Genomic DNA, 27189 nt, shown 5'->3' with positions numbered 1-27189 from the left:
CGCAGGAAGCACTGCACTGAGGAGCTATTGCACAAAACCTTGAGAGGAGTATTGTCAGACGGTATCTTTGACAGGCCTCTGTCTTTGCATCAGTAGTGTCACATTGCTATGAGAGCCTCAAGCGTACCTGTAGGTGATGGAAGTGACAGAAGGGAGGGAGAAGGGGGTTGCGTGGCGCAGCAGAGGGGCTCTGCTCTACCAACGGTTGTGCCAATCTGTCAAGATCCGGCAGGCAGCCAGGGCATCTTGCTATCAGCTCCGCCTGCCTGACTGCAGTGTATTTTTAGAGTGATTTAGAGGTTCCTGTCTCTGATGATAACACTGCAGCTCCTGCGTGAAGCCAGACACTCTTCTTTTGAATGGAGTCATAGATAAAAAGGGATGGCGAGCAGACTCAAATTCTAGGTGTCCACGCTGTTTCTGATATTAAATGAGAAAGGATTTAAAGGGCAGCGACACTGACTTTTACCTTTGAAATGTGCTGTTAATGTATGCGCACTGAACTGAAGCAAGTTGCAGGGCAGTAGTAGAAAGGGTATAGAAAATCTGATGAGAATACAGTACTGTATTTTTTTGCATAATTTTGAGGAAATTTCCATAAATCTCCTCCAACTCTTTTTGTTTGTTTTTTTTAAAGATGTGTGTTTAGCTTCACATAGAGTTGAGCATGCTGGCATAGAGTCAATTTTAATAAATTGTAATAAGTAGTTCCTTGTTCGTGTAATGTTTTGTAATTGCTTGTCTCCTCTTCAGAATGCAGAAACAATGAAACGTTGCTATCTGTTAGAACTAACCCCACTCTAACATGCTTTATATGGACATGCATTAGAAAAAAATGCAATTTTACAATTTCAGATGTCCTTGAATGCTTTATGTTTGGCCACTGATTTAATTATTGCATTAATCATGTTTTAAAATTAATATATGCTTTGGCGGCCGGGCCACGCCCCTCTGCAATGTAACATCATCAAGGGCTGTATTGGAAATATTTGTGAGCAATGTAATTGTGAGCAGACTTCTTGCAGTACTATCTATGATCAATTATTTAATAGATGTTTATAATTAGATTGGAAAACAAAATGGTGCCATTTTTGAATGCACCAAAAGCCAAAGTTTGTATCCAAACTACCGGTCTCCTTTGCTGGATGCTCTTTCCCATTGGCTGGCTGCTCCATATCTTTGTGAAAATATTGATCCAACACTTTTAAGTTCTGTGTTTTTACTGGAAATGCACTGATTGCAGTTTTTTTGACCAAGTAACGTTTTCAATTTTCTAATTTTTAAAAAAAATTATTTATTTTTTCCATGAGTCTGACCTGCCCATACCAATCACCTTCCTAAGAATTATAACAGCCAGCATATACAACCAAAATATATTCTTAAAGAAATTATTACATTTTACAATACCCCCCCCCCAAAAAAAAAAAAAAAAAGAAAAGAAAAAAAGCCACTAAGTTACAGGATCTTCTCCAACTTAATCAACTAAAAAGAAAGTTCTCTGCTACTGGAGAGTGATATAAATAATTGAGTGAAAACAAGCTGCTGTGTACCCACCTTTACCTCATACAGATGGATGGAGTATGTTTGACTTCAGGGTAACAGGATATCGACCCTTTCTCTTTTTCATGCGTCTCCATAATTTTCTCCGTAAGTGCTTTGATGCTCTGCTCATACCGAGGCTGCTGTCTTGTGACTGCCTCTGAGTTCTGATTATCTTTAAAAAAAAATATCCATCCTCAGCTGGGTGGGGGTGAGTTAAATGTTGTTGTTCAGAACATTTATGTGGTGGTTCTCCCGCGGTTTACTTTGACCAACCTTGTGTCTTCACTCACAGAAAAGAGCTTCCATGCTATGCATATGTTTTGATTTGTAATCAGTCATATGCTCACTGGCCGGTCATCTGTCAGGGCTGAGAATGCTGGAAATTGGCAGATTTGAGTCCCTGACTGGTTGATTGGTGGATCTCTAGTTTTTACTCATATCTGTTATGAGAAGTAGTACAAGCATTTTAACTGTAACTGGTCTCTGGGTCGATGTTGCAATGTCCAATTTAAAGCTGCATACATTCTCAGCAGCAGCAAAAGTTCAGCTGTATCCACAGTAAATGAACAAATAGCAAATTAATTATACTTTAAGTAATGAGTTAATTATATTAAAGTCATTTATAGTATAAGAACCTGTATGAGGGAAGTAGAGCGTAATTTTGGCAGCATTTTAGAAATGTCTGTTATTGCCTCACACGCAGTCAGGTTTTCTAAAAGCTACCACAGACTCACAATGTTACTGTTTTGAAAAGAGGATAGCTGTAAGGTTTGTGCTAATAAAGGAAGTGAGCCTGAAGAGCAGAGGTAATGCCAGCTGAGACGTTGGTTAATAATCGAAGGGAAAATCATCTTGACTGGGTTATGTCAGTGAATTTCCTTTCAAAGATGTATTAAATGAACTGTTGGCAATATGGGCAAAGAGGAGACACACACACACACACACAAACACACATTCATGGATTGAGCAGTGCGATTATGTGCAGTGTTTATCCTCAGGTTAGAGTGAATCATCGTGATTGGCGCGATAACACTGCACAGACTAAATCATTTGTATAAAATGGCTCCAACTGTTAACTTTGCTTTCATTTTGCATATTCTCTGAATATGTTCACTGATTGTCTCTTCATTAAAGCAATGTGCTGTGTACAATGTGCAGCTTTTTCCATGTGGATTTGCATTTTCTCTCAATGCTTCTGTGGGACCGCCTCTGATGGATGTGAAACCAATTTCACTTTTAATTGCATAAAGAAAAACTCATCTGAGCAAGTTAATTTACACAGCAACAAACATGGAAGTGTCCCCAAAGGGTTGTGTTTTTTTTTTTTTTTTTCCTGTTTGTTTTTAATGAAGCACTGGACAGCTGAATCTAATTTATTTTGTCTTGTGTCTTGTACAGGTAGTTCTCAGCTAGGGGCAACTATTGTGGATGCATTAGACACTCTGTATATCATGGGTCTGCACGAGGAGTTCAAGGACGGCCAGGAGTGGATCGAACAGAATCTGGACTTCAGTGTGGTGTGTATCTACCTTCCTTTTCTATACATGGAATACTCAGGAATACTTGGGAATAATTTAGACCTCAAGTTCTGTCCTAATGATGCTCTCTAGATTGTTTGCAGAATTACAGCTTTAAGAAAAGACTAAATAAATGTCACCAGAGTGCTCATTGAGCCTCGCTTCAGGGCCGAACACTTTGTAGTTTAATTACCTGAAAAATGAAAAACAGAAGAAAGACTTGAAGAATCCAAATAACAATATGGTTAATTTGCCAGATCACTTTGAAGGGGCCCTGGCTGACTAATGAGCTGATCTGATGGATGCTTTCTTGACGTGATTTTTCATCAACCCGTCCAGCTCCATTAGAACATAAGTAATGTGCAACCATTACTCTGTTAATGTTGACACCAAGTTGTCATCATTTAAGTCATCTGGGTTACATTACTCCCATGTGTAAACTCAGAGAATATTTTCAGTGTGTGTCCTCACATTTAACATTATAGTTCTAAGGATAAAACCTAATTTAGTTCTGATTTCATACATTTTCCCTTTTCTGCATTCAGGGTGTGTGTGTGTGCAATCATAATAGACATCCGCTTCTCTTTCTTTTTGTCCCTTTCCATCCTTTTCTATTTTCATCTTTCTTCCTCTCGTCACAGCCTTTTCCGTTAACTGTCTCTCATTTCCATCTCTTGTCCGTCAGTTCTGCAGCTCCCCTCATTTATTTCCTCTGCTTCAGTCCTCTTCTCCCATCGCCAGCTTTCCTTTCCTCTCTTTCACCTATCAATCACCTCCTTTCTTTAATCTTTTTTTTCTACTGTGCTGCTTGCATACTCTAACCCACATCATCCTACCTTAACCTATTATTAGCATTTTCCACCTTATTTTGTCTTTGTTGTCATTCTTTCTGCCTTCTTCTTATATAAAACCTTTGCTAACTTGTCTGCAATATCCTCCCTTTCATTACATTGAACAGTCGCATTGTATTTATCTTCCTTGTCATTTGCTGTCTCCTTTTTATCCAGCTGACCTCTTGTCCCCCCTCCCTTTGTTACTTTTTTCTTTTTATCCCCGTAATTGCTTTCCTACCTTTCATTAACCCATACCACCTTTTAAAACTTCACCAGCCCTCTTTGTTAATGCCTTTGTCATTTTGTCTTGTTTTCTCTGACATGAAATTTTTGCCCTTTCTTTCACTCCTGTTTGTTTACTGTCTGTCTCTTCTTCAGTTGGTTCGCTCACATTTATTCACACCTAACTTGGCTTTTTGTCACTCATCCCTCTTTTACCACTCACGTCCCTCTTCTCTCTAAAAGTGCCTCTATGTGGTCTTATATATACTGCTCAAAAAAATGAAAGAACACTTTTTAATCAGAGTTTAGCATCAAGTCAGTCAAACTTCTGGGATATTGATCTGGTCAGTTAAGTATCATTGGGGGTTTTAATCAGTTTCAGCTGCTTTGGTGTTAAAAGAAATTAGCAACAGGTGCATTAGAGGGGGCAACAATGAGACAACCCCAAAACAGGAGTGGTTTTACAGATGGAGGCCACTCACATTTTTCCCTCCTCATCTTATCTGACTCTTTTCACTAGTTCTGCATTTGGCTAGGGTCAGTGTCACTACTGGTGGCATGAGGTGATACCTGGACTCTACAGAGCTTGTGCAAGTAGTCCAACTCCTCCAGGATGGCACATCAATACGTGCCATTGCCAGAAGGTTTGCTGTGTCTCCCTGCCAGAGCTCTACAAAATGACCTCTGGCAGGTCACTGGTGTGAATATCTCTGACCAAACAATCAGAAATAGACTTCTGAAGGCCCTCTAGTTGGACCTGTGCTCACTGCCCGGCACCATGGATCCTGACTGGCGTTTGCCATAGAATACCAGAACTGGCAGGACCACCACTGGTGCCCTGTGCTTTTCACAGATGAGAGCAGGTTCACCCTGAGCACATGTGGCAGATGTGAAAGGGTCTGGAGAAGCTGTGGAGAATGTTATGCTGCTTGTAACATTGTTGAGCATGGCCAGTTTGGTGGTGGGTCAGTGATGGTCAGATGAGGCATATCCATGGATGAAATCCTTGGACACCCTGTGGGACCCTACGCTGCTGCAGTGGGTCCCGGGTTCCTCTTTGTGCATGACAATGCCTGGCCTGTGGTGAGAGTAAGCAGGCAGTTCCTGGAGGATGAAGTTATGCTTCAGTCCATCCGATGCTGCCATGTTACACAGACTGTCCAGGAGTCGTCTCATTAGCAGCATGCCCTTACATTATCCAACATACATACAAACATGCAGGGGCCATACAAACTACTAAGTATGGTACTCAGTAGTTGCTGCAATGAAATTTCAGCAAAATGGACTAGCCTATTTTGAAGCTCACTTTGATGTTCAGGGTGTCTTTGATTCAGCCCTCTGTAGGTGGAGCATTTTTTATTTCCATCAAATTATGTGGCATCCTTTCATTCCTAACACATTACCCAGTCCATATCAGTTTAGATATCAGCAAGATTTTTTTCCCCATTGAGATCTGATGTGTTTTCAAAGTGTTCTTTTAATCTTTTTTTTTTTTTTTCTTTTTGGAGCAGTTTATATTTTTTTGCCTCCAGTATTCTGTGTATTTCTTGATAATGTGACTCCACATGTTGTCCTATTTCTTCTGATCAGTCGTCCCCTAAATTTCTCTTCAGTTATTCTGTCCATGTTCTGTCACACCCTTCTGTGTTTTTATTCCTTTCTTTCTACTGGCACCAAACTCCGGTGCCTAAGTTTGTTAGTACGCCTACTAAGGCAATCACAGGGCAACTAGCAGGTAGGTAGAGGAGATCTAACAGTCTGCCACTTGGAGGGCTAATTAACCTCAGGATCGCTGTGGTTGAGCAGTGAGAAAAGAGGAATGGAGAGAGAAAATGGGGAGAGAGGAGAAAAGCTTAGATTGCATAGAGGATGAGGGTGTGAAATTAGGTTAGGAGAAATGCAGCTGAGAGAGCAGCCAGAAATGTGAGGGGCAGAAAGAAAGAAGGATCCAAACGGGGAAGATCAGTTGCGGTTTAGTTGGATGGAGGGAGGAAGATTAGAGGAGAGAACAAAGTGACCGCAATATGGGTGTTTTTAGAAGAGCTAGAAACGGTAAGAAAAGGAAAGATGGGGAGAGAAGACAATTTGAGAGATATATACGCTCCATATACAACTGCAGATTTTTTTTAAACTCCTGTGTGCAGTTTTACGAGTGGTTAGAGCTGCACCATACACACTATACAGAGTAGTGCCTCAGTAGTAGTGGAGACACAAATCCCTTTGGAGTTGCATCAGGAAGAGCATTGGGTGTAAAATCTACCAAATCAAACATTTGGTGCTCACTGCTGTGGCGACCCCCCCCACCCCCCACCCCACCCCGGTGAAAGTAGCCGAAGTTGCTTCTTGTATGTACACTATACAGAGTGTCTTTGTTTTGAATTTAATTTAATCAGTTTTGTTCCTATGAAAACCCATCCATAATTGGGCTCTGGCAGCACAAGCTCACTCTTTAATGCTGTTATAAGTTATAAGATAGCTATAACCAGGAAATTACTTTGCAATGCTGAAAATGAAGAAACCAAATGGCAGCCTCTGGGGCTGAAAATTCAAACGGATGTGAAAGCACCAATAACTTCAGTTCCTGTAACGAACTAAAATTGAGGCTGGTCAAAGAGAGTGTCAGTCCCCTGAGAACTCGCCATGTTAAAAGCCCCAGCCTTAACAGCATTAAAATGCATTTTTACAGGCTGGTATATTTGAGCTCTATGGATAATGTCACTCTTGAGAACAACTCAGAAACTTATAGCTGATTGTTGCTAAGGGAACTTTATTACATCAGGTGTTCCAGTGGTTATTTTGGGCATCACCGTGCTAAAGAAGACACTTCTGCTTTTATTAATAAATCCAAATGGGGGATATGTAAGAGGACTGTGTCGATTCTCCTCTCTTTCTGCATCTTTTTCTCTGGGTTAAAAACTATAAAATCTTCTACTGCATCTAATCTAATCTAATCCCCTCTGCTGACCTTTGAAGCATTTGTAATGGAATTACCTTTATAAATAATATACTCGGCTGTGGATGTGTCCTGCTGACCAAGTTTGCAGGCTTAGTTGATACCTGAGCACTTTATCCTCTCATCTATATTTGGTCACTTCTGGCTCCCAAAATGCAAATATTCAAACTTCAAATCCAAATTCCAAAAACCAGTCAGTGGGATTATTGTGGCTGCATACATCTTTAATATACAGTCTATGAGGGAAACTGCAGACTAAAGATGTGCTGAATGTGAAAAACATTTTTGTTGGCAGTGGACATGATAGCGGTATGAATGATAGATGTGTTGAATGTGAAAATAAGGGCATCATGTGTTCATGCAGAGAGACAGAGATAAGACGGGTGCATATTTGTGAAGTGACAAGGATGGAGAAAAACAGAGTAGATTAGATGCAGTGGAAGATTTCATAGTTTTTAACCCAGAGAAAAAGATGCAGAGAGAGAGGAGAATTGATACAGTCCTCTTGCATATCTGCCATTTGGATTCATTAAATAAAAGTAGAAGTGTCTTCTTTCGCACGGTGATGCCCAAAATAACCACTGGAACACCTGATGTAATAAAAGTTCCCTTAGCAGCGAACGGTATGAGATTTGTGCCTTATGAAAAAGGTGGCGAATTATGAAATGTAAAACAAATGCAATGACAATGACAGGAATATGAGGGAGTGAGGGGAAAAATTGTGAATATATATGCCTGAGTTAAGTAATTAGAATCAGGAGACAGGAGAGGAGAGGCCTCTGGTTACTTAGGAGATTAGAGGGAGGGAGAGAGGATGAGATTTGAAGCTCCTGTTAACAAGTGAGAGGAGGAGGCAGGTGTGTTGCTGTGTTTTCATTAATGGCTTGGTTTGATGCTCTTATACCTATGTGCATTAGGCAGGGGATTCAGGCATAAGCTTCCAGCTATACTATAACATTCAGGAAGGGTTTAGCTAGCTTAGGCTAAACCTTAGAAATATGGTCATGGTATTACTCTGGCTTTTGCTCGGGCCTTTTTGCAAAATAGGTAATTCCCCAGCTTGGAGGGAGCCATATTTTTTTTGAAGCCTGCAGTGGCCTGGCAGAGCAATTGGCAGCAAAAGTGTTATTAAACTTGGCCCTTGTGAATATCAAAGATTTGTTCAACCCAAAGGGTGCAGATGTACCCAGCCTCTCCAGTCAGAGCGCTGAGGCTGGAACCAGGCCATAGTCTGGATTTCCATTTGGGAGATTAAAGGCATCACTCTTAGTCAAGTTTAATCACTTGCCTGTGCATATATGAGAGCAAGTTGCTCAACATTACATTGAGCTCAACTGCTAACTTCAGTCTTCAGAGTGAAGCTGTTTTTGCCCTTTTTCACCCCTATCAATGTGTAGTTCAGGGCTGGCTTTGAATTAGGCTTAAATTAGGGTTGAGCTAAGCATACAAATGAGATGGGCTGTAATTAAAGTACATACTCCCATATTGTATTTAAAGAATCATCATTTCTGCTGGTTATGATGACATTGAAATTTCATAAAAGCTCCTGGACTACAGAAAGAATAGTCGCACCATTCATCCTTCCACACCTTTCATTAACATAGTTCCTGGATCCTGCATCCAGATGGGTTTGTGATGTTTTCTTGAACATTGCTGTCTCCCAGTTTTTCTTAGTTTAATTTGATATGCATTTGTGAAGATATGACATGAAATGTCCTTAACGTTAGCGAAGAAACTTTTCACAACTTCCTGGATCCGAAACCTCATTGACTCCACAGGTTAATCATTTCTGCTTTAGTCACATTTTAATACAGATCTGTCCATAACTTTTTGAGTAATCAAAAAAAAAAAAAAAGACAAACTGAACCAATCATGTAACTTGGTGGAAGTAACTTAAGTAATTGTTTGGTCACAGAGAGGATCCATGTGAGCGAGCACTTTGTGACATCGAGGAGGAAACAGGAAGAGACCTCTGGCATAACAAGGCTTAACCACGAGAGGGGTGAAGGAGGAGAAAAGAGCAGAGAAGGCCATGACCAACATATTAGACAAATCACAAACTCCTGCAGAGAGAACAAAATTCAGCTAGAAGGGCACTCAGTAGAGCGCCTGCCTGCCCACCCTGCCACAAGTTTTCTATGAGCCGACACTACGCTGCAATAGATACCACCCAATGTTGTCATAACTCCATCATAAATTACCAGATCACAAACACGAGAAATGTATTTTATTGGCTTTTAAAAACTGTAAAATATGATTTTTATGTTTATATTTAAAAATGAGATCCACATGAGCAGATAATGGCATATATGTTTTATCCAGTTTATGTACCCTAATTGCATCCTCTAAAAACAGCTAAATGAAAAAAAAGAAACAGACATTTGCTGAGATATGAACTGTGTATGTGTGTGATTTTTGTGTAGGGTTTGTAGTTCACTTTGCATTAATGTATTTTCATTTTAAATAGAAAAAGATATTTAACAGCATATTAACCCTTTAACAGTGGGCGATCCCTTGAAAATGAAATCATATGTTCTTGGGTTCGTAAGGAATATTTCCACCAAGTTTCATCAATTTTAGTTCAAAACTTTTAAAGTAATATTGCTAAGAGAAAAACACAGAGAAAAACAATGACCTTCCTCCACCTGTTGGTGGGTGAGGTAATGAGATGATGTAGTGGCGTATAAACACATGTGGACTGATGGTTTAGTCTCACCTCATCCAGCTGCAACTATAATTTTTATGAAAAAGGAAAGTTTTATACAGAGTCGAGTCTAGAATTAATAAGTTTTATTTATAAAATAAGTGCTTCAGTTGAATTGTGCCTTAAGTTGTTTTGGAGTGGATTCCAGAGTTTTAACATGCGTTCTGTACAGGAGAAAATTTTAAATCTTACATAAACTTAGTAAATTTATCTCTGTTGCTTAGTATTTCTGTGTGTGTGTGTGTGTGTGTGTGTGTGTGTATACACAATATTTAGTCCATAAAAGTGACTGTATGGCTTTTGAAAAAAACAAAACAAATTTATGCATTTTTTTTTATTTTTTTTATTGCATATGTTACACCTGCGCTCATCTACCGCTCAATTCAGCCACCCACTTGCCACCAACACATCCTCCAGCTCCAGCTTTACCACTAATGAATGATTAAATAGCTGCCATGTCAGGTTGAGCCAAGCAGTGAGTCATTGTTGGAGTCTCTAGTGTCCTGGTTAGGCCCCCGCATTGCAGCTTGCCCTCAGATGATGGATGTGTCGGCATGAGGAATGCATTTGTGCCAGGCCCAAACATCCACCAAACTAATAGACTCTGTTAACTAATGCATTAATAACCCCAGTCAAATGGAGGGTTTGATCTGAGCCCATGCAGCAAAGAGATGGAGAGACAGATTAATGCTAGTTGTTGTATTTGAGCCCAGTTTGATTTACTGGATTCATTTATGCAGGAGCAAGAGTTCTTTACTCAGAGTTTTCCTAGCAGTTTTATATGATGTTTCTGGCAATAAGAAATGCAGAGTCATGTTTCAGAGTCTTTGGAGAGGTAGGGAAGGTTGCTCTGTTTAATTTTTATACTATTGCTGAGCTTTTGTGGTCCTGCCTACTTAAAGCTGTCATGTTTGGTGCGATTAGATGCATCTTCTCCCTTCAGTTCCCCTTCCGCCAGAAGCCTTTTACTGAAGGTGAAGGCAATGACTTACTCGACTCTGTTGGCTCCTCTCTTGTCACTTAGAATGACAAATTGTTGCACAAGTTAATATTTTAGCTGAATTGCCTGGATGGCATGTTTTTCAAAATTGAAGGTCTGTCATCAGATTTTTTTTTTTTCTAATGCTTTAGTGAAACCACAAACTGTGAAGGAAACCAAAAAATGTGTGGAGGCCCTCCTCAGTATAAACTGGTCTTGCTGTGTTCATGCTTCTCACTAGCTGTTGATATTCCAGGTTTTAATATGGATATTTTTGGTTTTAATCAATGTTGTTTTTTTTAAACACATTTTTTAACTTTATTGTTCGGCCTTTAAAAACATTATATTTTCAAATATGTTAAGTAGTCACAGGATAGCTCAGAAGTCTTGTATCACTGGTATAAATGCATACTGCAGAGGGTATGTATGTTATAGGCATTGATTGGCAGATATTGGCCAACCAGTATACTGGTCTGGCTCTAATAATGACAGGTCTGTCCTGTTGAAGGGTGTGGATTCAGAAGAATTTTCTTCATATCCTTTGAAAATTCAAAACTCCAGCCTGAACCATGCTCATGTCAAGAGCATGGTATATGAATGGTGACAAGTTAATTAGTCACTATTCATATATAGGGCTGGTGCATCACAGGCATTGCAGAGGAAATACTGTAGTGTTATTACCTCTGCCTGCTTTCTCATCAAAGGGTGTATCTGTCACTGCTTTCTCTACATTTCTTTGAAGTATAGCCATGTCGAAGTTGATCGAAGTATTCGTTCATCAAAATATTCCTATTGCTCTAGAAGGAATGACTTGTCAAGACTCATTTAAAATAAACCCTCATTATCTGTAACAGGAAATGACACAAGCTAAGAAGTGGCTTGTTTATAAGACTTGCTGGCAGATTTCTGTTTTTACCGATGCACGTTAGATATAAATAGAAAAATGCTGGAAACGGGGCGGAGTGTTGTTCAGAAAGTTATAATGGAAGATCAGATAATGTAGTGACTGTGGTGCCAAAATAAATTATTGTCCAAACATATAATCCTGCGCTGCCCTCATGCCTCATTGCACAGCCCGTGTAACTCCTGCCTCCCTGTCTGCACTCGCTGCAGGCGTTTTTAAATCAGGGTCATTTTATGTCCCTGCTCTTCATTGGGGTCAGTGCTCCTAAACCGCAGCTGTAAATGGCTAGCGAGTAAAGGCTGACGGATGCTGTAGATGGACGCTGGCCTTCAGCTTGATGAGAGCTTCCCAGTCGCCACCTTTCATTCACTTTAACACAGCTCGCAGTCTCCTCGTTTTTCTCGTTGCTTTGGGAAGTGCTGATTGTGTGCCTGTAAAAACTAAAACTTTTTTAGTTGCACTTACTTTGAAAACTTTGGATCGAGTGAGAAAACGCGTGCAAGTTGAAAATGGGTTTCTGCAGGAAGTATTCAACGCTTTTCCCTTCCAGCACAACTCCACACTTGGGATCTGAGGCAGGATCGAGTCGTAAGCGACGCCGGTACAATATCACACGTTCAGACGGTGAGCAAATAAATTTTAACTCAAGGTCGACTGTAGGGCTGCTACACTCTCTCGCTCTCTTTTTATTTATTCATTTTTATGTGTTTATGTATTATTTCTTTATTTTTGGTTATACTGGAGTGAAGGCCTGAAGAGTGATAGGGCTTCACTCTTTCAGGAGAAAATCAGACCTATTATATCTGCGAGGCCAAAATCTACCCTGCTACAAACAGCCACAGATCAGAGATAGTGGGTTTATGTTCAAAGCATGCTCTGATTTTCAGACTTGAACTGCAGTATTGTACACCTAGACATAATACTGTATAAGATAAGATATAAGATAAGAAAGCATTCTTTAGGGAAATGTGGCTGTGGAAGAAGGCGTGCCAAGAAGGCTCACTGTTCCTCCTGTATCGTTCTATTGCAAAGACTTCCCAGCAGTAGCAATATCTGACAGTTCCCGACAGCACTTTGCACTGAAGGAAGTGCAAGAAGTAGAGAGAGCCTCTTGAATGAATTAAGTGGACTGCATGAAGTTAGGCTGATATCAGGGCCAGGTGGGCCCTAAAATGGTCACCAGCGCTGACCAGTGAACTGCAGTGTCGGGGCTGAGAATCACAACCAGGTTGTGGATGTTCTGTGTTCACAATCTGCTCCTGACTCAAGCCAAGTGTTACCCCACCAGGTTGCGTGTTCCTGTACTCCTCTGCTTCTCTTTCTCCTGTTCATTCACTGTACACAGAGGCCATTCAGGCTGCACTTGCACAAACTGTGTAGGCAGAGTCCTCCTATGTTTTATGTTTTACTTGTGATGTGAAAATATCAGCGCAAGGTCATGCTGTAATTTGCAAGTAGCTCTCAGCATTTGAATGTACATGACCGTAAGGTGTTCCAGATGAATAACCTTTCTGCATCACGGTCGCTGTGTCATCAGCTATGTTGTCAGTCACAGTCAAATGGACGAATTTAAAGTATTTCATTTTCCCCAAGAACATGAGGACTGCTGTGGTTTGGAGGAAGCTGCAAGAATAGCAGCAGGGTGGGGATTTATTGTGGTACATAAAATAAAATCGAGGAATAAGTATGTATTTTTAGACCCTGGTGGTGTGAGGAAGCAACTCAACCACCTTGCGTGTTTGTATTGTCTTTATTTACTTAGAGATGGTTTTCCTTTGAGATTTTACTGCCTGATCTTTCTGAAACTACCTTTCAGTGCATTCTCCCATTTTGCATATTCAGCTGCACAACAGCTACAAGTGCAAATCTGCATTAATATCAAGAAACCATGTAGACATGTGTTTGCAGTTGACGTAGTGGTTTGTTTTACGGCACCACTGGACTGTGCCAGAGTCTGAAATTAACCCAGTTCATGATCATGTATCCAGTGTAGAGAATATGAGTCAGTGGGGGGGGGGTGCTGTATTAGTGGTTTCTTTGTGCCATTTCCTGTAGTGTGCTGCTTTTTTTTTAATGATTTGTGTGTCTTCTCATGTTTCCAGAATGCTGAGGTGTCAGTGTTTGAGGTCAACATTCGGTTCATAGGAGGACTTTTGGCTGCCTACTACCTCTCTGGACAGGAAGTAAGTACTTACTTGATTGTGTGTGTTTTATATGAGAATGTAAGAAGTTTTTTTTGGATTGGACAGAAAATTGCTGAACAGTTGTTGTTCAACAACTGCATTAAACTCTGGGTCAGAAAGCAAGAAATGATGGGGTTGGGGGGTTGGGGTTCAGTTTGTGTTTTTATCAATGTGTGTGATCCTCAAAATGATCTTCGCCGCCCCACTCGTTTTCCTCATTTCTTTTTTTTTTTTTTCCTCTGTGCTTTCTTCTCCCATCCATTGCGCTCCTCTCCATTAAAGCCAGCAGGAAAATTTTGTTTCTTGGTTTAAGGAGCTGGTGAACGTTAATGCAATCATCCATCTTTCTTTCTTCTGTTTATTTCCCACCTCTTTTTCTGTCCATCCGATCCACTTCAACTTTCATGCCAACCAAGCAGTGCTCCCTCTATAATAGGAGCAAATACTCAACTCACTCAGCACAACCCCACGACTAACTGTGCTCCCTCCAATAATTTTATTTTGGGTTTTAGTGGCTGCCTAACACCCCCCTACCCCCCACCCCCCCCCCCCCCCCCCCCACACCACACACACACACACACACACACACAGTCTGTGTTTTCTTAGCCTTTTCAATTCACCAGAAATACCACTTTCACACCATTTACTCATTTTCTGTAGTCTGTCCCATAAATCCTGATTTCCCTTTTGTTTCTCAACCACAGCTGTCAGAAATGCCTGCCAAGGACACCCTTAAGATACTGAAATCAAGCTGTGTTTTGTTGCGAGCAGACAGCTATTGATTCAGGAAGTCCACAAAATAGCAGCAACATGTGTGTATTTCAGTGCAGTCATTTGCATTGATCATAGGACCACACCTTTAAATGATGGCTGCTAAGGTTCATCTAAAGGTGAGGATTTTTTGTTGCAGAAGTTGACATTAGCATTGTCCTTTCACTGCAGACTCAGACCTGACATTGTTCTTTTCCCTGTTATTATGTAAATCAAGACACAGACAAGGAGGGGGACAAAAAAAGATGTATTTATTTTCTAGCCTTTCAGAGATAATTGTGAAAAATGTGACCGGTTTGGTAGCAGACAGCTCATTCACATTCATTTGATGCTAATGGTCAAGAATTTTGTGGTATTTCTTGCCAGTTATATCGTGCTCATTCTGGGAAACCATCAGTTAGACTGCTGTCCTCATCCCCGAAGAGCTGATTTTGCACTGTAGCCAGAAGATATCTGGGCCAAGACTTTGTGTGGGGTGAACCAGTCATTTAACTGCTAAGACAAAAGCTAAATCACACTGACATGATAGCCAATGGTTTTGGAATCCATAGGGGCCTTTGTTCCTGCCATAGACTGCATATAAATGATAGATGAGGAGATAGGTTTGCTAATTTATCAGCTAACATCGGCTAGCTTGGGCCTAATTAATCCATTAAAATTCCATTGGCCAAAAGGGACCAACACCACAGGCAAGGTCAAGAGATCCAGTTCAGTGACTCAAATTTTTGGGACTTAGTACAGTTCTCTGTGAACGCACACCAGTGGATCAAAGCAGCCTCACCATTGTACGATTGTTAAGTAGGTCTTTAGAAGATAGAGCAGGATGTATAAGCATGAAATAACCATTTACTCACAATTTGATTTTGGTTGACAGATGAGGAGAAATCAAACATATTGGTTTGAGAGACAATTAAAAGCTCTAAAAGTAACACACTTGCTTTGTTAGGTGACTAAAACCAAGAAGAGAACAGATTAGTGATTTATGTTTTAGAAGCTGCTTTTAAAAACAGTCTTGTCCTGCCTACTCATTGAAAAACGTCCAACTTTACTCAACCACACTAAGGGTCCAGAGGTTGTGGGTTGGATTTTTGAAACCAATAAACATTTTGATGATTTACTGCGAATAACAACATAAGCTGAAGTGCCTCACAAGCTAAACTTAATGCCACTCTCGTTCCCCGCACTGCACTTCACCTCCCATTCACTTGCTCAATTTCACTTCCCCACCCAAATCAAACTCAGTCATTCATCAGAGCCCACTCTGAGTGATAATGGAAGCAGTGGGAGGTGGGGAAAGAGGGAGATGGAGCATGGGAGGGCTCAGAGGAGAGACAGTGATGGAGAGAACAGAGGAGAGGGTGGAGAAACCTGTGCGATGGGACAGTGAAGATGAGTGGAGGGTGTTTGGAGGTGATTGTTACAGATAAAGAGATGTGAGTGGGGAGTGAGGATGATGAATGGCCGAGGGGAGATAAAAGCAACTGAGACTCATTCTTCACTCTCGCTGAACATGTCCTTGAGCAAGGCACTTAACCCTCCTACTGTTCCAATCAACCAGCAGTAGAACAGCTTTGGGTTGTGGTGAAGGGTGATTGAAAAGGCAGCAGCTTAGGATTGGTGGTGGACTGGGCGTTAAGGGTGATGATTGCTAAATTTATCACCATCTATCCCACTTGGATGTTAGTATACCATTGTAGTGAAGCTGCATGTATGTGGGACAGTCACAAATAGTGATGGATGGGTTTGGAGGTAATACGAGAAACCAAATGGTTACAAACAAATGTACAGAAACACTAATGCTGCCACTTTATATACATTTTGCTTGTGCTCTAATATGAGCCCAAACTGTTATAGTTAATTAAGCATAATTACAGCCACTAGAGAACTCCCAAAGGTAGCTTACCACAGCTCAGTGGCTCTATAATGGCTCTTTGACTATATTAAACTGTTATTTTCAGTTTGAACTTGAGGGAGTACACAAACACAGACACTAGTACCTAGTTTCATTTTTTTCAGACTAGTAAAGTCTCATCTCAAAACATTTTCTTCCAGCACAGCTTCTGGTTGAGTCTGACTTGGATCACAGACTGGCAAGACTGGACCTTACAGGACTAATAATATTAGAAGCACATGCTGCTGATGGGGCAGCTGGTGTAAATGTAAGAAGTTGGCTTTGTGGTGTTGCAGAAGCTTCCCGTCACATTGAGAGCTTTGAAGTTTCTCCAGAAGGCGCCCATGCTGGTTTCTCTCTCCTTGGTTAACCGCCATGTGCAAATTTCTATTTGTCTCGTGTCAGTTTGGGGACACATTTACAAACAGCTCTAGCAGAAAGCCAAAACAATACAAGTAGTTTGTAAACAGATTAGCCAGTGTAGACAAGGAAGACAGACAACGTTTACTATATGTGGAAAAAGACCAAGGACAGCTTTGTCAGATAAGGTTTCCTAGTTATTTGCCGTATTTGTCAGTCACCAGCAGTGCAATCCCAAAAGATTTAAACACAGACAAGAGAAAGAGAAAGACAAAAGAAGAATCAGAGAAAAACCGTCAAGAAGATTGAAAAAAGGACAGGAAGTAAAAACGAAGTGATGAAAGGCCAGCCGGGGAGACCCAGAAATGAAAGCAAAGCAGACAAATGTAGGAGAACAAAGAGCAGGAGGGTTGGAGATCAACATTCAGGAGGAGAAGGTGTTTGCCTGAGAGAGTCGCAACAGCCGCAGCAGTGATGGATTGTGTTTACTCCTCGTCTGTCCCCAGCTTTTTTCTGTTAGAGTCTCCATCTATTTCTACGCCTTTCTCTTATGTCCTCCAACCTTCTCCTCTCCTCTCTCCTCTCTTTATTCACACTTTTCCTGCTCTCCTCTCCACCTGTCTGCACTAATCTCCACAATCTGCCTCTTCTCCATGTTTCCTCGGTTCTTGTAAAGGAATTTCACATCAAATGATGTTTGTGTACAGTTTAGTTTAGAAATGGCTGCATGTTCAGCAGTGTCCAGCAATACATCTGCCAAGTGTGCGAAGGAGGTCAAATCAGTTGTTGTCACAATAGATACACATAGAAACTGCTTTTGTAGTTTGGAAAAAGATTAAGCTCAAGAAAGAGGAGAAAAATGTTTGGCTTTTAAGGAATTATTTTGGGCGGAACATTTAGCTCTCAATTAACTTTGAAAGCAGGGGCAGGTGGAGGACAGCTTCACGGTAACTTCTTCCTCTGGGTGGTACAGTTGCCGTTACATTTGCAAAGTCAGCTTACTTCAGAGGCAGCGAGTAGGAAAAAATGAAGCTCCAGCACAAGAAAAAAGGTGGTTTTATTCAAACCACATTTTGTTCTTGAGCTATTTTTATTTGATGTTCTTTGAGTTTGTTCTCAAACTCGCCTCGTTAGTATACTCCAGGGTTTACTAAAGAAAACAAACTACAAACTACAGAACTACGATTTCTTAATTTTTGTATACAAGCAAATTTTACTGGTCCAACTAACCGAAGACTAAACTGGGCTAAATAGAATCTAGAATGATACCTTTGATGTAAACATTAATGCCCCCCCCACCACCACCTGAGCTGTATTGTGACTCCCAGTCACACAGGCCCAGAGATCAGTTGGTAACTGCCTGGGATCCAATGGTTGAATATTTTCCAACCTGTTGCAAGTTGCTGTGAACATTTGTGAACTACTTGCTAAGTGGAAGGAGGGGTGGGTGATAGAGGCTCAAAAAAATATCACAGGATTTCAAGGAATTATTTCTGACCCTACAGAAAAAAAAAAATACTGAATAACATTTTATTGGTGCTTGCAGTCAGCTGGATTTATTTGTTAGTGCAAATAAAAAGGGCATTTTCCATCCTTCTTTTCCAATGAACTCCTGTCACTGATGACTGTCTAATCCCAAACTAACTAACTGTGTCATGACAAGAAGAGAGACGGTGCTGCTGAGGTTTTTCAATATACTTTTAACTGAATGACAATTGCTTCAATTCCATTATATTCAGAGAACGCAGACATTTTTACAAGCAGCTATCTCCAAAGACTGGGCAGCTTTCTCTCTCTCTCTCTCTCTCTCTCTCTCTCTCTCTCACACACACCACACACAACACCACACACACACACACACACACACAACACACACACAACACACACACACACACAGCCTAGATAGATAATATATTATAGCTACTTTTGGCTGCTCCCTTAATCACAAGGGGTAGCCCCACTTATATTTGATTTGGCAGATTTTGAAGCCGGACGCCCATCCTGACACAATTCCAAAGGGAGTTGTGTCTCCTCCCAGGATTGAACCAGGAATCTTTCACTTGTTAGGCAAGATCAGATCAAAGATTTATTGATGAAAGTAGGAATGTCTGTTGTGAAGAATACAACACCCTGTACATCTGAGTTCTAACGTGACCTTTGAGTCTCTTAGGACTTTGAGAATACAGCGTTACTCGAGATTGCTAGAGTGCATTGTACAATCCTGTATAATGACAATAAAGGCATTCTATTCTATCTTATTTTACTAATCTATCAGGATGTTGAGGCAACAGAGAAGAGTAAGGACTTAGAAGTTAACTGTTACTTATCCCTTGAATACTGACTTGTGTTGTTGCTATAACTTTGCTCATTCATCCTTCCTCATACCTTTTCATTTTTGCCATTTATCTTTTTTAATCACACCTTCAAATCACACTCCCTTTCTCACTCTTCCCTATTCCTTTGAAGCCTAATAGCAGGCGTTTCAGTTAATGAAACATGTGTTACAGAGACCAAGATTCATATACACCATGAATGTCCCTTTCTGTATACATGTAGGCATATAGAAGAAAAATAGGCATTAACAAAGAGGCAAAGGTAAAGATTAGATGTTATCAAAAGGGGAAGATGAAGGTATAAAGAATGTAGTGGGAAAGGAGGAGGGAAAGTACATGACAGGGATGATTTGAGCATTGGAACAACAGATTGCACAGAGAAGGGAGAAGGTCAGGGGAGCAAGCCAAGCCCTGTAATGTAGGATAATGATATGAGAGCATCTAAAAGAAAAGCTGCAGACTCTGCAGGCATAACTGCATAGCCACCCTGTGGACAAGTGAATGGGTGGAGGGAGGGGAAAGAGATAAAGAGACGGAGAAATGACAGCAATGAAACATCAAATGAAGCAGAAGGGGACTGGAGACACAGGGGCAGAGATAATGATGGCGAGGGCAGAAAAACCAGGGAGAAAGAGAAGAGTATAGAGGAAGGAAACGCTTAGCAGAGGGAAGAACTTCAGGGAAGCAGAGATGGTTGGTTTGGGGGCTGCAAAGGATAAATATAGCACAGCAGAAAAAAGAAGGAAAAGAGACGATGAGATGGAAGATCACAGATGGAGAAGAAATGCTGGAATGGGAGTAGAACAGATGGCAGAAAAACAAGGGGTAAAAAAGTGTGGAGGGGGCAGAGAAAACTAAAAATGGACAGGAGACAAGTAAAATAACAAATGTGCCTATATGCTACTTATTCTGTATCTGTACAAAGACTCATTAGTTTACCTCAGAAGGTATTCTCTCTCTCTCTCCTTTCTGCCTCATCCCTGCAAGTTTTCTCCTTCATCCTCTGTTTTTCACATGTCATGTGTCATTACCTGCTTCCTGCTCACACTCTGTCTGCACACTGGATGTAGAGCTACGCTGCTTCTTGTCCAGGCACTGCAGACTCCAGTATTCATAGGCTGCCTGTTTGATCTCACTTAAACCTGTCAAACAAATTGGGGGCATCTCACTCCGCCGTGACCTGACTGCTATTACTACGCTGCCCAGCAGGAGGGAAGTCGGTTTATTGGGGGACAGTGGGAGAGGGAGGGTTTGTTTGGCCTTGTAGGAATGAGCTGCTTTAATGATCTCACTGCTTGACACTGAGATGCGAAATAAAAAATTGAAAGCAGGTGAATCTGCCAAGATTAAAAAATTAGGATAAAAAAAAAAAGAATACTCATTAGCAACAATCTCCTTTCATTAGTGTTGAATATTAAGGGTTGCAGATGCATGTGGTAAAAATAGAAAGAGGGTGTCTGCGTCTCTCAAATGGTTGCAGCTTATTAGGACAGCTTTATTTAGTATAATGAGATCGTTGTGGTTTTGTCTATAATTCACTGGTTATGCTTGCTGTTGGGAGGCTGTGTGAAGAATAACCTCACTGAATATAAAAGACTGTGCTACCCTTGTGCTATCAGTAGGTCCATTTTAGTCTGATCACTGGATTATATTTGTTTAAAAAATTAAAGTGTGCAGTTACAAGTTCGATACGTGTTTTAGCACGATCTGTTAGGAGGAGTTGAATTAGCATCTTGCAGCTATCCTTTGGTTTCCATATTGAGCAGGCTGCCTATGCACCCTTATTAAATTCCCCTCTGGCTGATGGTGTTGTTTTCTCTGGTTTCTGAAGTGATGGCAATATTGCTTTAAAATGTGAGTTTTGATGCACAGTTCAATTGGTGAAATATTGAAAGAACTGTTTTAAGGCCAGTGGATGAACAGAAGAATTGATCAGTTCTGTGTGCGTGTTCTGTATATGCAGGCTATGATTATGGCACTTATGGTCATAAGTATGTGGCCAGTAGTAAATTTGTACTGTAACAGCTTCAAGTTACCATGAGACAAGTCCTCTCTACACCAAACTGGGATAAATAAATTTATGGAAGCAGCTCTCAGACTGTATATAAAAGATGGCTGTAGCCATGATTATGTCACTCAAGTCCCATTAGGTGTCAGTCACATAGATCTAGAGACCAGTTTGCCACCATTTGGCAACTGCTGGTCACTAAGGAAACGCGTGTATTCCCTGGCTGCTTGAGAAAAGCTGGTCTTTTTGAAACGTGTGGGTTGCAGCAGTAAGGCAGCTTTTGCTTTGTAGGTGAACGTTCTGCATTTCTGGTTTACCTTACACTGTTCCAGTTCGACTACACCCAGAGGGTAAAATCACGTTTGCAGACAAGTCAGCGTCTTCCATACAAATTATGGGCAACCACTGCAGTCTGCTTGTAACCAGTGCAGTCACAAGGAGGTTTTTGGTGCAGCAACCTCTTTGCAGCCAATTTGACCCAGCATCAGCCAGCTGTCTCCAGCGACCACTCGCCAAAATGATAAGAGAATACACATTTTCCATTGCCAGGGGGTCACAGACCTGTCTGTAGGCCTGTGTGTCTGAGGCCGTATAAAGCTTTAAACTAGGGGTGGGACTTTAACGCGTTAATTACCATTAATTAATTACGGGGAAAATAACGAATTAAAAAATGTAACGCATTTTCATTGCACTTTGCACCATGGATTGTTTCTCGCTGCATGAGTTCCAGGCATACAGGTTATATCGACGCACAATATAATGAGCGTGATGAGCTGTGTCCAAATTCATGTCGCTTATTTGCAACAAGTGCCCCGCTGCTTTCAGAGCTGTCTGTTGCCGCTGCTCTACCAGCAGCTCACCTCGCTAGCTGTCAGCTGACCGGGCTATCGAGGCTCGCTTTAGCCGGAGAGAACGCCCGACTGCAGTAACATCATTTTCAACCTCTGCTGGTTTTCGCCGCTGAGTGGAAGTTAAACACAGTTATAACTCATTCAGATGATCTCTAACGGCTGGTGTTTGGTTTCTTTCAGTGTTTCTTTTGATCCTGAGCAAATCGGTTTGGCTGAAATTAAAATTAAGCATCATAATGTTTCTTAAACATTTTTAATTAAACGTTAATGCCTCACTTAATATAGTTGGAAATTAATCATTCGCTCAGCTGTATTCCTTGATGCTGAAACGTGTTGTGCTTGTTTTAACAGCTTATTTTGAATTAAAGACTTAAAATTAAACCACAAAAAGGAGAAAAAGTTCATTCTCTGTTTAACCAGCTGCTTTTACACAGCTGTGCTTCGGACTGTCACGGTTGCTAGGCGACATGAGCTAGGCTGATGTGAAGGCAGGTGACGCTTATGAAGGCTAGCCCGTCCAATTTCACAGACGCTCACTTCCGGCCTTTGCGGTCTTCGTGGGCTGCGAAGGACCCGGTGGGTTGGGTCCTTCAAAGGATGCCGCCCCTGAATTTGGACACAGCTACGGAGATGACAGAAGAGACTACGCTGGTGGATGGGAAAATTTAAATACAAGAAACTTCCAGATGGAAACACAAACAAAAATGCTGAGTTGCTTATCACAAGAGCACTTCCACCCTTTGTTGGTCTGTGTAGTAGACTGGTGGGAAAATAAACAAGATTTTGAAGTGTAAGCTTATGTATATTGATTCATTCATCAATCAAACTTAAATTAATATTTCTCATTTTAAATATTGAAATGTGATTAAAATGCGATTAATTTCGATTAATTAATTACAAAGTTTCTAATTAATTAGATCAATTTTTTTAATCGAGCCCCACCCCTACTTTAAACTGAACATATTTTGCTGCTGCCACTTGTGTTTTTTTTTGTTGTTGTTTTTTTTTTTTAAAACTGGGCGTGACAAGCACTCTGTCAAAGTGTAGGCCTGCACTAAAGCACGAATAACGATGAGAGAAGACACACACAATCCAAAAAGTGAAGGCTGGGTGCCGGGCCAAAAACATGCAGACAAGGAAGGGAAAAAAGGTCAGCACACCAGCAAGGCCCCTGGATAATATATTTAATACAAAAACCTTTAAAGAGTTACGGTTCAGGCTACAGCTTCCCTTCCTCAGATTTCAAGTCTGTTGGTGTGTGGACCTTTTTTCTTCCTTGTCCGCAGTAAAGCATACCCTTCTTTGCATTTGTGTAATTTATATATGCATTTTTTTTAACCTTTATTAACACATTGAGATTAAAATCTGGAGCCTATCCCAGCTGTCATAGGGCGAGAGGCAGGGTGCGTTCTGTACAGGTTGCCAGCCTGTCGCAGTGCTGGAGAAAAAAAGATTATTTAAAATATGATTAATATATATATTTGCAGATATATCCGATTCAAATCAAGTAACATTAATATTGACTTTCTATACAAGAAAAAAGCGTTTTAAATCGAGGCCACCCGAGTTGTTTTCTAGCAGCAGTTGTCTATCTTCCCGGAGAATCCTTTTCTCCGTTGCAGATTTTGCTGTGATGACATGCTCAGTAACTGGCTGCTGTTGTGCCAGCAGGCAGGCATGCACACTTTGAGGGGAAAAAAGGGAAACCAAGATGGTGTAGCAAACAGGAGAGAAATTTTAATTTGAATACAGCTTTACGCATTTCTCTCTGCAAACAAATGACTTGCAAATGAGGGAGAAAACAGATTGCAAAAGTGCAAACCCAAACAGAGGAGGGGGAATTGGAAGGAGAAGGAGGCTGGTCCAAATGAGATTAAGCCAGAGAGCTGTGGAGACACGAGAGAAATGGGTGCAAAGAGGGTAGAGGACAGGAAAAAAGAGTGAGAGAGTTTGGTAGCGGAGATGACAAGCAGAAAGATGTGGGGAAATGGACCATGCTGTGAATACAGGAAAAGAACGACGATAGAGGCCAAAAGAATTAAGTTAATGAGGGAAAGAAGAAAAGGATGTAGAGTGGGAAATGGTGGGGGAGAGATACGTCTGTACGAATTAATAGTGAAGACATGCAGGTGTACAGTTCACATAAGAATTGGACTTGTCATTTGGTCTTCATGAGAAGCTGATCTGAAATTTCCCTTTATTCAAACACCGCGTAACGTAATCAGCTTTTTGTGGCTGTCCGACATTTTGATTTTTACTCAGCCTTTTCCTGTGTGGTTTTTTAAAAAAAAAAAAAAAGTCATCTTTGTTCTCATTTTAGCTTTTGGCAACGTTTGACAAAGAATTGCCTGCGGAACTAAAACTGAATGGCGTGGAGAGGATTTAAAGGCGTCAGGTATGGATGAAAGCAGCAGAACAACCGGCCCCGCTGACGGCAGAACAACTCATCAGTCATAGCTTCTTTTTAAAGGCGTTAGTGCAGCATTTCCATTAATGCTCAGTGGGAAAATATGTGTCACATTTGACAGCAGTCAGTTTGATACACTGCGCGATGGCAACAGATGAAGTTGTCATGAAACCAATTTGATGATGGTCTTTGAGTTTTTCTCATCTTTGTGCCTCCTGCCTTTGATCTTTGGCCCATTGGGTGCGAAACAATATGAGCAAATGGATCAACTGATGGCAAAGTGGCATGACAAAGTATGGAAATGACACACTGTAACCATTCACACACAGAGGGTGACTTAATCCTGTCTCTCCTGCTGGCCCTCGGGCCCCTTCTTACCAAGCAGGCGCATTCAGCACATTTCACAGTCTCCCCCTTAATCCCTTTAGGAGGCTCCATTACATGTCAACAGTGGCCTACTGCTTACACCAGAGACTATGTGAGTCTGCATGTGTACAGTGAGTGTGTGTCTGTATGCAGCGCTTTGTATGTATGAGCAGTTTATTCATTGCAGTATGAAAAATGTTGATCTTATTAAGTCATTTAGGCAAGGACTTAAATCGTAGCTCTTTTCACAGAGCGACTCCTCGAGAATAAGTTGGTGCTTAATATAATTAATCATACCTGTGCTTACCGAATGGTACAAATTAGAGTTTTATTTTACTCTTTTATATTAGTATTATTAGTATTGTGAATGATGTTGTTATTCTTTCACAAAAGAACCAAATGAGGAGTTAGTTTTCACAGTGCGGTTTGATAATTAATTCTTCACATTGGAATTTGCTGTACATCATGTTTAAATGGGCAAATATCACTGGTCCTTATTTGTGGGGAACACATAGGAAGGAGGAATTCAGAGACAGAGAGAACCCGCTGCGATGGAGGGCAGTTTTTTCAAAGGTAATGATCGTGTACCAGCTGCTACAGCACTGCATGGAGTGGAACATTTTGCTTTTTTGCACTTAACCTTATTGGTATCACCAGGAGGAGGACTGGGTCAAAGCCTGTCCTCCTGTGCTTTCAGGCAGTGCAGGTGTGATTTCATCAGCAGGAGAATTGTTTGTGCAAGAGCTTGTGTATCAAGAGCTTTCATTGCACTCGTAATGTAACAAATTGTCTTCTTTAAAATGCTTGGACAAGAGACGCAAAGTTGAGATGTTTCGTCATCAGATTAAATAGTTTAATGTTGAATGAACAAAGACTGTTCTGCCTCTGTACCGGCACACTGAGCTTTACCTTACAGTGGATGAAACATCTAGTAGAAATATTGTGTAAATGATAGCATTGCTTTAATAGGATGCCTGTTAGGGCTCTGTTACTCTCATTAATCTGAACTGCTTATCCAATTTAAGGTCAGTGAACAGATCCTATCCCAGTGGGTCATAGGGCAAGAGGCAGGATACAGGTGGACAGGTCGCCACATACACTTCCACATCCACACGTATGGCCTGTTAAGAGCCACCAATTAACCTAACGAGCATATCTTCAGGCTGTGTGTAACTGGAGCGCACAAGCTCCTACAGGGAGCACATGCAAATTCTGCACAGAAAGGCCTCGGCCAAGTGGAAGGCTCCAGTTAGGAACCGGCGTGCTTTTTTTTTTTAATGACTTAACTGTTGGTTCTAAGATGTTACTCTGCCATCTGCTGGGGACAGCAGCAAGTCTCTCTCTGTTTAAAGAAAGTGGGTGGTAAGTGAGACAGATGACAGCCCCACAAGCTGGTGCAGTCGTGTAGTGTTTTTCTCTGGAAAGTGAACAGTTGTGCGTAGTCTAGTTTCACAAAAACCATGCGTATGGTGGCCTGCACAGGTGTGTGGACATTAGCTTTCAAGGACAGAATGCTGGTGATATCACTGCTTTAGTTACACCCAGCTTGTTTGGGTACGTGCGGTGTTATGCATGGTGCGACTTCATCTATTAGACTATCACTTTTAGGCGCCTTTTTTTTTTTTTGTGATGGATCCGTGTGGGACAGTTGAAGGTTCAGTATCTTGTCCATGGGCACTTCAACATGCAGATACTGGAAGAGTCAGGGATAGAACCATCAGCCCTCTGATTAGTAGATGACCCGCTCTACCTCTTGAGCCACAGCACAGCAATTTGTTGCCCAGTACATCCCTAAGCAGTGTTGGCATGTTAATACATTATAACTGTATTGATAGTTTTGACACATTTTTTTAATTGCAAATATAAAAAATTGAAGATATAAATTGTGTATTTATTCACATTTTTCTGTGTGTGTTTTATATTTTTTACTTTTTGCACTTGTGTACACTTTGTTGCCTGTGTTTCTGTCTCATACCTATCAGAGCCGGCTGTGCTTTGCAGCGATGTTTCTCTTCCAGCTGCCTGCAGCTGACAAATGATATTCTCATGTGTAATAACTGGATCATTGGCAGAGTTTCGAATGCGTTTGAGTGGTGGATTACGGCTTTCCAAGTCCCTAGGATGTAACATAGATGCCCCATTTGGCAGATAGTTTCGTTCCAATCGCCGTACAGGATCACTGCATGCATGCTTAGCACAGCTGGTTCCAGTAAGAATGAAACCGCTCGTCTTGGCAGCATTAATGTCTACCACGAGGACCACAAAACCAGCCGGTGCCCCCTTATAAACTTCCAGCCTTTCCTGCAATGCTTTGAATCTGCGCTCTGTGAATTTGACCCACTGAAACAAATATCCACTAAAGGCC

The 27189-nt window shown here is 41.1% G+C and overlaps 1 protein-coding gene across 2 annotated transcripts in view; it reads left to right on the top strand.

Annotated features, from left to right (window-relative positions):
• man1a2 (mannosidase, alpha, class 1A, member 2) overlaps positions 1-27189 on the top strand; it is a 125926-nt gene that overhangs the window by 62316 nt on the left and 36421 nt on the right. For both annotated transcript variants that reach the window (XM_030758270.1, XM_030758271.1), the window contains exons 5-6: positions 2941-3059; positions 13757-13837. In XM_030758270.1, coding sequence (XP_030614130.1) covers positions 2941-3059; positions 13757-13837 — 200 coding nt within the window. The remainder of the gene's footprint in view (positions 1-2940; positions 3060-13756; positions 13838-27189) is intronic.

This window comes from Archocentrus centrarchus, chromosome 21, assembly GCF_007364275.1.
Source record: "Archocentrus centrarchus isolate MPI-CPG fArcCen1 chromosome 21, fArcCen1, whole genome shotgun sequence".
Taxonomy (NCBI): Eukaryota; Metazoa; Chordata; class Actinopteri; order Cichliformes; family Cichlidae; genus Archocentrus; species Archocentrus centrarchus.
Note: the sequence above shows the minus strand (reverse complement) of the source record. Positions and strands in the feature narration are given on the sequence as shown.